This window comes from Saccoglossus kowalevskii, chromosome 19 (assembly GCF_978046115.1).
Source record: "Saccoglossus kowalevskii chromosome 19, keSacKowa6.1, whole genome shotgun sequence".
In the NCBI taxonomy this organism is placed as follows: Eukaryota; Metazoa; Hemichordata; class Enteropneusta; family Harrimaniidae; genus Saccoglossus; species Saccoglossus kowalevskii.
Genome location: NC_140659.1, coordinates 4,461,823 through 4,475,210, shown reverse-complemented (window position 1 = coordinate 4,475,210; position 13,388 = coordinate 4,461,823). Strand labels below are relative to the sequence as shown.

The following is a 13,388-nucleotide window of genomic DNA, read 5'->3' as shown; positions in this document are numbered from 1 at the left end:
GGTGAGTGTACCACAGACTCAATGGAGAGGTCAAATCCACTGTACTCTAGGTGAGTGTGACAGACTCAATGGAGAGGTCAAATCCACTGTACTCTGGGTGAGTGTGCCACAGACTCAATGGAGAGGTCAAATCCACTGTACTCTGGGTGAGTGTGACAAACTCAATGGAGAGGTCAAATCCACTGTACTCTAGGTGAGTGTGACAAACTCAATGGAGAGGTCAAATCCACTGTACTCTGGGTGAGAGTGCCACCGACTCAATGGAGAGGTCAAATCCACTGTACTTTGGGTGAGTGTGCCACAGACTCAATGGAGAGGTCAAATCCACTGTACTCTAGGTGAGTGTGACAGACTCAATGGAGAGGTCAAATCCACTGTACTCTGGGTGAGTGTGGCAGACTCAATGGAGAGGCCAAATCCACTGTACTCTGGGTGAGTGTGACAAACACAATGGAGAAGTCAAATCCACTGTACTTTGGGTGAGTGTGCCACAGACTCAATGGAGAGGTCAAATCCACTGTACTCTAGGTGAGTGTGACAAACTCAATGGAGAGGTCAAATCCACTGTACTCTGGGTGAGTGTACCACAGACTCAATGGAGAGGTCAAATCCACTGTACCCTGGGTGAGTGTGCCACAGACTCAATGGAGAGGTCAAATCCACTGTACTCTGGGTGAGTGTGACAAACTCAATGGAGAGGTCAAATCCACTGTACTCTAGGTGAGTGTGACAAACTCAATGGAGAGGTCAAATCCACTGTACTCTGGGTGAGTGTGACAAACTCAATGGAGAGGTCAAATCCACTGTACTCTAGGTGAGTGTGACAGACTCAATGGAGAGGTCAAATCCACTCTACTCTGGGTGAGTGTGGCAGACTCAATCGAGAGGCCAAATCCACTGTACTCTGGGTGAGTGTGACAAACACAATGGAGAGGTCAAATCCACTGTACTCTAGGTGAGTGTGACAGACTCAATGGAGAGGTCAAATCCACTGTACTCTAGGTGAGTGTGACAGACTCAATGGAGAGGTCAAATCCACTGTACTCTGGGTGAGTGTGACAGACTCAATGGAGAGGTCAAATCCACTGTACTCTAGGTACCGGGTATGCCACAGACTCAATGGAGAGGCCAAATCCACTGTACTCTGGGTGAGTGGGTCAGACTCAGTGGGAAGGTCAAAGCCACTATACCCTGGGTGAGTCTGTCACAGACTCAATTGGGATGCCAATGCCACTGTACTCTGGGTGAGTGTACCACAGACTCAATGGGGAAGGTCAGAGCCACTGTACTCTGGGTGAGTGGGTCAGACTTAGTGGGAAGGTCAAAGCCACTATACCCTGGGTGATTCTGTCACAGACACAGACACATGCAAATATGTCATAATATCAGGAGGATTAGCATAATAATAGTGACCTCTAAAAGTATCAAACCTGGTTGATGGATAGTACAATAATTCATCACAATTTTCATACATTGAATATAATTTTATGGTATAAAAATAACGAACTGACATTGATATATGACTAATTAGTATAAAGATTCTTGGGATTGTAGTTAAAATTAAATTAAAAACTTAAACTATATTATCTTAATTATTTGCCGTGTTTTCCTACGGTGAATTAAAACTCTGTGAATATACTTAAATAAACTGTATTGCTTCATTCCTGAATTATTGGATTATAAACCTAGTGAATAACCCTGTAATATCAAAACAGTTAAGAATGTTAGCCAATGCACATTTTGACATTTGTCATGCCTGTTTATGTCAATCAAAGATTTATAAGATGAGAATCTGTGATCTAAGTGCAGTGATGTGTGATCTCATTTCATGCGTACATCAATCAAACTTATTTCTGATCAGTGGTGTCACAGGGCGCAATTGATTCTTCCGAAGAATCAATTGCACAAACAGAAATGAATATTCCAGGGTTTTTAACATTAGGGTATGCAGGGTGTTGGGTGTGTGATAAAGATTTCACACAAGTTAGAGAAGTCAAATGATATGATCACAAAAACACAAGAGTAAACCACATTTCTAAAAATTCTAATGCAAATAAGTTGTCTGTGAAATACTGGTTCATGTTGCCTCAGACCATTTTTTGTATTGTCCTCGCATATAAGCAAAATGCGTAAGACTAGTATATGCATTTTATGTTTTTGAATGTGGCGATTATCTTGCTCATTTCTATTTATGCAACCATGTCTTTCTGTGATGCTGTCAGTTATTATAGTTCAATTGACATGCCCCGAATAGAATGGCTTTCAAAATTCACAAATCATGGTAGTTCACTTCTTGTGTGATCTTCAATGTATACATGTATTCCCTTACATTGTTACGAATGTTGCATACACTTACCTTATAAATACTTAGTATCACATTATTCAACAAGACAAAAAAAATAATAAATGTTATATTAATTTAATATTTCTGACACTTGACATTTGTTTGTACAAACTAAATATACACCATGTATTACATATCGACTGCATGTACTCTATCTCAATGTCTAAAACAGTTTTATACATGATATATGTTGGATGCAATCTCATAGGTTTTACTTTAAATTCAGTAGATAATTAAAATTTGCTAGTAGATAAGTAAAATTTGCTAGTAGATAATTAAGATTTGCTAGTAGATAAGTAAAATTTGCTAGTAGATAAGTAAAATTTGCTAGTAGATAAGTAAAATTTGCTCGTAGATAAGTAAAATTTGCTCGTAGATAAGTAAAATTTGCTAGTAGATAATTAAAATTTGCTAGTAGATAATTAAAATTTGCTAGTAGATAATTAAAATTGCTAGTAGATAATTAAAATTTGCTAGTAGATAAGGAACGACGTCAAAAGATCGATGTCGTATAAATAACTTAATTCCTTTAGTTTTTTTCCAAACCCCCCTACCCCCACTGAAACTTAATTGATAAATATTGGTCATGGCGTCAGACTACATTCACCATTAAATACAAATTGATAATCAGACAGTAGTATTGCATAGCAGTTGGTTGTCGGGTGGGTGTAAAAATATTTTACAAATGCACCTCATTTGACGCACAGATTTACACTCGAACCAAACCATTTTTCTTTTTCTTTTTTTCCCTTTTCGGTTATTTCTGTCCATGATTGGATAGAACTACAAATACTCCAAGATTTTTTTTTACTTCATTAAAAAATAAAATCGTTTTTGTAGGATGGAAACTTTTTGAAGTCAAAACCCCCCACCCCCAAACTAAAGGAAATAAGTTTTTTTCCGACATCGATCTTTTGACGTCGTCCCTAAGTAAAATTTGCTAGTAGATAAGTAAAATTTGCTAGTAGATAATTAAAATTTGCTAGTAGATAAGTAAAATTTGCTAGTATATAAGTAAAATTTGCTAGTATATAAGTAAAATTTGCTAGTAGATAATTAAAATTTGCTAGTATGTACATGTGTAGATAATTAAAATTTGCTAGTAGATAATTAAAATTTGCTAGTAGATAAGTAAAATTTGCTAGTAGATAATTAAAATTTGCTAGTTGATAAGTAAAATTTGCTAGTAGATAAGTAAAATTTGCTAGTAGATAAGTAAAATTTGCTCGTAGATAATTAAAATTTGCTAGTTGATAAGTAAAATTTGCTAGTAGATAAGTAAAATTTGCTAGTATATAAGTAAAATTTGCTAGTAGATATTTAAAATTTGCTAGTAGATAAGTAAAATTTGCTAGTAGATAATTAAAATTTGCTAGTAGATAATTAAAATTTGCTAGTAGATAAGTAAAATTTGCTAGTAGATAATTAAAATTTGCTAGTTGATAAGTAAAATTTGCTAGTAGATAAGTAAAATTTGCTAGTATATAAGTAAAATTTGCTAGTAGATATTTAAAATTTGCTAGTAGATAAGTAAAATTTGCTAGTAGATAATTAAAATTTGCTAGTAGATAATTAAAATTTGCTAGTAGATAAGTAAAATTTGCTAGTAGATAATTAAAATTTGCTAGTAGATAATTAAAATTTGCTAGTAGATAAGTAAAATTTGCTAGTACATGTAGATAAGTAAAATTTGTATCCAGTGACATTGCATGTCATGTGACCCATCTATGTACATGATTAGTTCTCTCTAAGCTTTATGTCATACATAGAGCACTCCTTCCATGTTCATTCATTAGTATATAAATATATATACCCTAGTGTATGTTCATAGACATGACACTCTACATGTCTACATTTATATATAACGTTCTTTTCTTGCTGTTAGTAAGTAAGCGTGTATTGCACCTTGGAAAAAGATTTACTGGAAAAGACTATTTTTAGTGTTTGTCTGAAATTTATTTTCACTGATTTTTTACGAGTTGAATGTAAAATATAGGAAAAAAGGTATATTCACTGGGTTTTATTTTCACTGAAACATTCCTTCAGCAAAGATTAATTCCAAGTGAAAATAAAGTATTTTACAGTAAGTTATTGAACTTTTTACAACCGAATTGTAATTTAGCATGCAGCTGCCACATCATGTTCAAAGCAAGAAATGTATTTACTCAGTGTATCAACAACAATGTTATATTGTCAAGCTAATGAGATAACTGTTTTTGTATTTCTAGGCAGGTGAACCAGGATGACTACGACAGCCGTAGCATTTGCTGTTGCTGTGGGGTTGACGGCGATTATTATGAATTTTTCTGTTCATAAGATTGAAGAAGGTAACTATGACGATGAAATCTCATAATAAACTCTCTCCACATGGAGAGTGTTCACTTCACAGTTCATTTTAACCTGATTTGACATTTTGTGTAAAGTAAATTGAGATTACTTTGAAAAGAAATGAATAGACTCCCGAGTTTCATCTAAAATTACAACTACAGTAAAATACGTTACCCACTAGGTATTAATGATTAGCTCACGGGATGTGTGCAAATTAGGAAACTACTTCCTCTCATATTTGTTCTGTTCATCATCAAACTGTTTACTAGGGTCTTCACACATCTCATTTAGCTGTCACATTATTTATTTATTTAAAAAAAAAATGTTTTTGTGACAGGCGACAGTTTCGGACATTAAATGTCACTGCCACAGAAGTCATAATCATGTCTGGGACTACATGCCAGGGCTGTGCAACCATCTCCCTATCAAATGGCAATTTTAATGCGCTATGCTGGCATCAACCAGCTTAGTCAAACACAAGCACCTGAATCAAGGTTCCCCCAAAGTCATATTCATATTCAATGAATCTCGGCCAGTGTAATTGGCCTTCCCATTGAGTCTGTGGTCTGTTCAGCTTATGGTAGGATTTGAACTTGGGTCTACCAATCATGAGTCAGATGCCACAACCACTATGCTCCCAGTGACCGGTTTTCAGCTGTTGTAATATGCATGTGATGAAGTCAGGGAGCTAAACTAAAAACATAATATATGTTTGCATTCTGCAAGAAAACCTTATCTCTACACGGGATTATTGTTTAAGACTTTTTATACTAGCTACGTATGTGAGAATAATGTCTGAGGTTATTCAATCTGGAGATGAAAATTCCATAAAGTATGATCAGGTCAACTGATATGTTGTAGGAGTCAGGATCTCGGATTGTGAAAGTGCTTACTTTCCCATGGTAATTATTTCCTGCTTGTGAATATTAACACACAAATGCCAACAATAAAAACACTTTACCTGACTTGTGGCACTTAGTGGCTGTCTGATTAGTTTGGACAAAGTCCAAAACAGAAGCTTATAGGTAGATTAGTCCATGTGCATATGTACATCTGTTCGTCTGAAGCAACAGTCATATTCTACATTCAGAGACTGAGAATGATTTTGTGATTTGGTCAAAGATGGCCAACTAGTAATGGCGACCATTTTTGTTGCAAAAATGCAATAAAATCAGGAATTTTGACATGTTCAGAACCAGATTTTGGGCATCCCGATTTACTTCAAACATGGTTAAAGGATTAATCATTATTGGTAGTTGACGCTTGTCGCTTTGTAAATTTGACTCAAGATGGCTAACTGACAGCTATTTTGTTTTTGACAAATTCTATTGCAGACATATATCTACACAGGCTTGAAACAATTCATTTCATACTTTATACATAGAAAATACATCATAGCATACGTATTCATTTACAATAATTTTGACATCTGATTGATGATTGCTGACAGCTGACCATTTCAGTTGTAAAAAAAACATGTCTGGAACTAGACACTAGATGTGCTGTCATATTCTACATAAGACACTAAAACTACTTTAATTACACATAACAAACAACAAAATTTGATATGCATATACAATGTAGTCTTCAACATTTTTTACTCTGTGAGGTCTGTGCATTCCCAAATGGTTGTTAGTCTCCGTTTGAAGTTTGTCCTCATCCATGCGTCTGTACATCTTCACTTGTATCTCAGACATGTCTGGTCAGATCACATTCAAACTTCATAATTACATAACATATCTTGGGTGACATATGATGGCCAAGTAGCAGACATTTTTGTGCTAATAATTCATCAAAATCAAACATACATGTATCTGCCATTCAATCATGTATGGATGGATTTCATTCAAACATGGTACATACATTAGGCATATTAGGGCCTTGATATATGTCATTTTGTTTTCTTGAATTAAAAATGTTCACAGGTCCAGTTGTCTAAGTGCCCATCCCTTCCAAAATTACGAATTCATAAAAGATGTTCCAAGGGATATTTCAATGTTACAAGGGAAAATTGATTTGGGATATGGCAGTTTCCATGATCTGTTAATTTTGGTACTCACTGAATTATTCATATTTGTCGTTTAGTGCATAAAATGCACAATTAATGGATGTAAGAAATACCGATAGATATGTTAGTTACTATGTCGCCTCAAACAATTACTGATAAACAGATCTCAATATTTAAGCCAAAATAATCAGACAAGAGATGGTGATCCACTTCATGGTTTTGACAAGCACTGTTGTTGCAAAGTTGTTGTGATGTTGTTACAGCATTGCTAAAAAACAATATTTAGTTATTTCAGTAATTTTTCTAACAGCTGCATTCTAGTCACCAATTTACATTGTTGCAAATAACGATTGAATGAATAATCATTTTCACATTGTGCTGGTGTTTTTTCAGACACAGTGCTGACACAGTAAAAAATAACATGTTGTTGGATGATCCTATATTTGTATTATTGTCTTGTCTTTTAATAGGAAATTTCAGGGAAGCTATAATTGGAAAAAAGTCTGTCGTTCGTCCTTGGTTCCTTGCCAGCTCAACCATGCAAAAAGATGCATCTTTGTGTATTAGTTTGTAATCTAGGTCTGCTGAGAAATCCGGCTGCCACGCATGCATAATTTTTGAGATACATGTACATGTAACCAAAAAAATATGTTATACCCCTTGTCAGCTTGATTACTTTTATCATACTGAATTTGAAGAAAAAGTTTGCCTCATTTCTGTGTTCACTCATGTACTACATTTTTGTATGACCTAATTATTGAAATGGATCAGTGCAGTTTGCCATCTCTTGTTTGATACTTGTATCTACCTTTGGGTAGATCTCTCTATAGATTTGTTCATTTCACGATGATATCTTCAAGATCTCTCTATAGATTTGTTCATTTCATGATGATATCTAGTTCTGATGTTATTTTTTGACATCTTTTTTAAACCGCATGTCTGATTACTTTAATATTGTATACAAGGTACCTCAGGTGGACTGCACTCAGATATTTTAATTTTGATGTGTACAATTTAACTTAAAAACAGTTTTGTTTTTGTATATGTATGTTAATATCATTAATAGGTCTTCAATTCTTTAATTTTGGTGACTATTTGAGAGTGAAAAGTTTAAACTTCACACATTCATCGATTAGACATATAAAACATGCATTTGTTTCATGATCGAAACCGTAAGTCAGAATGTTTTCAAATTTGATATGCAAGTATCTTGGATGGTTCTTTCTCAGATTTGTTCATTTCATGTCAAAATCTCAAATTCTCTATTTTTGGTGAATATTTTTGTAATTTTTGGTAAAAAGTGATATTTTCGACTTCTTGTTAAAAACCAAAAGTTCAATTGCTTTGATATTACATATATAGATACTACATGTAGACCTTTCTCAGATTTTTTCATTTTGTGATGATATCTTCAGTTCATCTAATTTTGGTGAATATTTTTGTCATTTTTGGTAAAAAGTGATATTTTCGACTTCTTGTTGAAAACTGTAAGTCCGATTGCTTTGATATTACATATATAGGTACTACATGTGGACCTCTCTCAGATTTATTCATTTTGTAATGATATCTTTAATTCTCTAGTTTTGATGAATATTTTTGTCATTTTTGGTAAAAAGTGATATTTTCGACTTCTTGTTAAAAACCACAAGTCTGATTGCTTTGATATTACATATATAGGTACTACATGTAAACCTCTCCCAGAGTTGTTCATTTCATGATGATATCTTTAATTCTCTAATTTTGATGACTATTTTTGTCATTTTTGGTGAAAAGTGATATTTTCACTTCTTGTTGGCTTTCTTGCTGCAAAGAACACCTTTTTCTGTAATATCCGTGACATCGGGGTGCGTATGTCGAGAGTCTGTCGAAGGCCCGGGCATTGGCGGTAATTCAGCAACATTGGAGTCATTTTTACCTTGCCCGTACCATCAAAGATGGAAGGGAAAGGTATATTAAGGGAAAGATTTTGTCCGGCGTTGTCGTCGTCGTCGTTGTCGTCGTTAATAATTGTTATTGTGTGCATGATAACTTTACTAATTCTATTCCAAACTTCATCAAACTTGGTCACCTTGTTCATCAGTATAAAGTCTTCCCTGAGTTTGAACAACAGATGTCCTGTATGAAAATATCATGCAAAAATTGAGAAAAACTGATAAAATATTTCGACTGTTTCTACTTGACTGATCACTGGTGATACACATCAAAGGTCACTGATCTCAGTGGAAATATGCATTGTTGTATGTGTTCAATGAAGCAAATGATTTATCTTGTAATAATATCCTTGGTAATGTATCTCAGAATCCCTTACTGGGTTTCAAAACCAACTCATGGAGAGATTGCACAGTCTGATACACATTTGCAAACCTACCAATAAATCTTTACAGAAAACAAGATGTCAGAAAATCAATATAAGCACTGCTATGAACTGGGTGCCAAACTTTGATCAAGATCTAAAGCTAATAGAAAATCTGTTTAGTTCAAAGTTATCAAATCAAAAACAATACATAAAAAATACATAAAAAGCAAAACATTTCATCCACATTTTAAAAAGAAAATTGTTCTAAAATATATGTATTCTGTATTTGACAAACAGTTCATTCGACAAATGAAAACTCAGAGGAATATGTTTCAGCTATTAGAACAGAATGATAGAGTTTTTATAATACTAGTTTAAAAACTCACTTCAAACAAAGATTGCAGTGTTTGAAGATGTAGGTTCTCAGGAGACAACAGTACTGTTGACTTCTCCCTCCACTGGACACCAACTAACTATTTAAAGCAGAGCTTGCAACATGATAGCTATTCATAAAGGGTGTTTTTTTTTTTTTACTTTTCATATAATACAGTAGTCACACAATGAGGCAGTTCATATTTGTCTCAGTGAATCATTAATTTTTGACAGACACCTGTACAAAATACTTGGACAAAAGCCAGCTAAGATTTTCTGTTATCTTGCATGTTTTATGAATCTATTCACGTCTAAATGCAGGACTTTTTTTTTGCAATGAGGCATTTGTTTTTATACTAAAATATCTGAATTACTTTGAATAAAGCTGGAAATTATGTCCCTTAAAATAATTAAACAAATAAGGCACCAATGTTTTTGTAAGATATTTACATCTTTAAAGGACATTCGGTAGACTGATTCCCCACTGTTAGTTCAACCCCAAAACTTTTTTGTATTCAAAATTAATTATGACAATGTATATTTATATTGAAACAAACTATGTTAAAGGGAATTATATTATATAACAAAGGGCAAGGTCACCAGAGTTCAACTATGTTTGTTTTTGTGATCATCTGCTGAGAATGTTGATCTTGCTCTTTTTGTGGTGACAGAACTTGAAAAATATGAAAAAATAGGCTTCTCCATGTTGTCACTACCATGTGCTCTATTCGCGCGCGGTTATCAGCCATCGCGTCAAAATGACGGGTGGATGACGCGATTTTTGGTGTTTCCAATTGGCTTAAATTTATTGTTCAGAGACGCAGAGAAAAAAAAGTTGTCAATTTCTCAGTGGCCTTGTGAGAGTGGAATGCGTGTTAGCCACGTACACGTGTTACTGAATTTGTACATTCGGCGTGTTTGTTAATCGGTGTTGGAATGGCCCGTTTAGTTCGGCATCAGCGAATGACCGCTATCAGGGGGTTAGTGAAAGTAAATTAAATTGTCGTATTTTTGCGTACATAGTACGCACTGTGTTTATTTTTTTGTGTATAATGTGATATTGATGCGTAATATACGCAACTTTTTGCGTAAACGCGACCACTGTAAATATAATATTGCATTGTTTCAGGAATTTTATACTCACTTTTGCCATGCAAGGAAAAGATATTGCATCATAGTTTGTATTAATTTGTTTGTTATTTATTGTTGTCAGATTCTCAATGGACAAGGTTGTAATAGTTATGCTATGTTTTTTCTTTGTAAGAAATACTAATTTTCTCCAGTGATGAGCTGATTGCTTACTGAATATTACCATATAACTGTACATTTCAAGTTGATAGCCTAGCTCAAGGCATTTTGAGCAAAATCAAATTCCTTTTAAAATAAAAAACTATTATCACATTGGTAACTCACTAAATTGTAAATTTTCTGAAATTTTTTTCACAATATTAGGATTCATATCAATAATATGACTTTTTTAGCACTGATGTCAACTTTGTCGAACAGAGCTTATCATATAAGTGAATGTCCGTGGTCGGTGTCAACTATTTACTTTTTGGGCTTTTTCTTGAAAACTACATGTACAAGACATATATACAAGTGTAGTCCTCTTGGATTTGTTCATTTCATGATATCTTTAATTTGGGTGCATATTTTTGTAATTTTTGGTAAAAAGTGATATTTTCGACTTCTTGTTAAAAACTACATTTTGTGTACAAGTCTGATTGCTTTGATATTACATAGATTTTAGATAGCAAGTTACTAGTAATCTCCATTTTCACTGTACATTCTAACCATGTTTAATATTTTGTTAAACTAAAATATTGTAAATACAGGACTGGTAATTCAGTTATATACATGTACATATGCAGCACACAGATTGGCTGAATGATAGTTAGTGTTGCATATCAATTATTTAACATTGTAGAGCACCTAATCCCATGCTCACAGCAGTGGTAATTGTTTTACACCAATTAAAATTCATCACAACTAATGCACTGTGTTGTGATGAATTCAGGCTCTGTGTTGTGATGAATTCAGGCTCTGTGTTGTGATGAATTCTGGCTCTATGGTGTGACGAATTCAGGCTCTGTGTTGTGACAAATTCAGGCTCTATGGTGTGACGAATTCAGGCTCTGTGTTGTGATGAATTCTGGCTCTATGGTGTGACGAATTCAGGCTCTGTGTTGTGATGAATTCTGGCTCTATGGTGTGACGAATTCTGGCTCTATGGTGTGACGAATTCAGGCTCTGTGTTGTGACGAATTCAGGCTCTATGGTGTGACGAATTCAGGCTCTTTGTTGTGATGAATTCTGGCTCTATGGTGTGACGAATTCAGGCTCTATGGTGTGACGAATTCAGGCTCTGTGTTGTGACGAATTCTGGCTCTATGGTGTGATGAATTCAGGCTCTGTGTTGTGACGAATTGGGGCTCTGTGTTATGATGAATTCAGGCACTGTGTTGTGATGAATTCTGGCTCTATGGTGTGACGAATTCAGGCTCTGTGTTGTGATGAATTCTGGCTCTATGGTGTGACGAATTCAGGCTCTGTGTTGTGATGAATTCTGGCTCTATGGTGTGACGAATTGAGGCTCTGTGTTATGAATTCTGGCTCTATGGTGTGACGAATTCAGGCTCTGTATTGTTATGAATTCTGGCTCTATGGTGTGACGAATTGAGGCTCTGTGTTGTGATGAATTCTGGCTCTATGGTGTGACGAATTGAGGCTCTGTGTTGTGATGAATTCTGGCTCTATGGTGTGACAAATTGAGGCTCTGTGTTGTTGGGAATTCTGGCTCTATGGTGTGACGAATTCAGGCTCTGTGTTGTGACAAATTCAAGCTGTAGTTTCTCTTTTAGATAGATGTATCAGGTGTATACCAACGCATAAGGTGCTTTCTTATATCTTGAATACTGAACTCAATAAACAAAAATTAGTGTTTTTAAAGTTGTGCCAGTTGCTCCAAGTAACATGAATTGTAGCCCTAGCTTAGGTGTTGAGATGTTCTAAAGAAGATGTATCAATTAAACTTTGATGGGTCATTTGATCATGAACCTCATCTTCACCACTCACGGCTCATTTATTCTGTTGGACTCATTTCCACAAAGCCGTTTGACTGCCGAAATCAATCAGATAACAGATGGATTAATTTAATCTTCCTAATGACACCTTGACCTTAACGAGGTTCATAGTACATTAGACACTGGTTGGTCAGGTAGTTTGTCAATGTCAGAGGTATTAAATCAATTTTCAAAGCTATATAGAATGGGATTTGCAATAGACGAGAGTTTCATGTTAATGTCTGTCAATGTCAAAATAGTAACTCTAGTTGATGTCAAGATAGCCATTTTATAAGAGCATTATCATTGTAGCTGTAGACAATTTTCAAAAAGCTCAATGCAGAATTTCATTTATAAAAAGCAAAAAAAAAAGAAAATCTGCATTTTTTAATTAAAAAGGATTTACAGTCTTTGAAAGAAAATAATCAGATACAGTACATGTAGGTTTAATTGTGATTAAAATTCACATGAACTGTAAGCAGTAGCGATAATACAATTTGTAGTTGTATACATGAGGTATGCAGTTGGAAATCCTCAGCTGTTACCAAGACTACATTGTGCATGCTATTTATTGAACAGACTGTACAATATACAAAACTTTTTTGCACATCCTATGGCTAAAGTCATAACAAGTAGCAATATGTGAATACAATTATTACATTGGCATTCTGGATTATTGTCTTACTAATGTTAATCCACACAATGTACAAAATGAGAACATCATAAAATATACACCGTTCCCTCGTAGCCTTATTACGCAAAAGTGAAATCAAAAACAATATTCTTTTTAGTCCCCGTTCGGACGAAGTCCGAAAACGGGGACTTATAATTTGGTCTCCGTTCGTCCATGTGTCCGTGCGTCCGTCCGGAGTCATATCTCAGAATCCCTTGGACCGATTCCGTTCATTCTTTGCATGTGCCTAGTACTTTATGTGGGACATATGCACATGCAGTGGTTTAGCGATTCGATTCAAAATG

At 34.7% G+C, this 13,388-nt stretch overlaps 1 protein-coding gene across 1 annotated transcript in view; it reads left to right on the top strand.

Moving 5' to 3' along the window:
- The window catches only part of LOC100368488 (erlin-1-like), a 54,620-nt gene that overhangs the window by 24,210 nt on the left and 17,022 nt on the right, over positions 1–13,388 (top strand). Inside the window, exon 2 of the mRNA XM_085493956.1 lies at positions 4,573–4,671. Coding sequence (XP_085350082.1) covers positions 4,587–4,671 — 85 coding nt within the window. The 5' untranslated portion in view covers positions 4,573–4,586. The remainder of the gene's footprint in view (positions 1–4,572; positions 4,672–13,388) is intronic.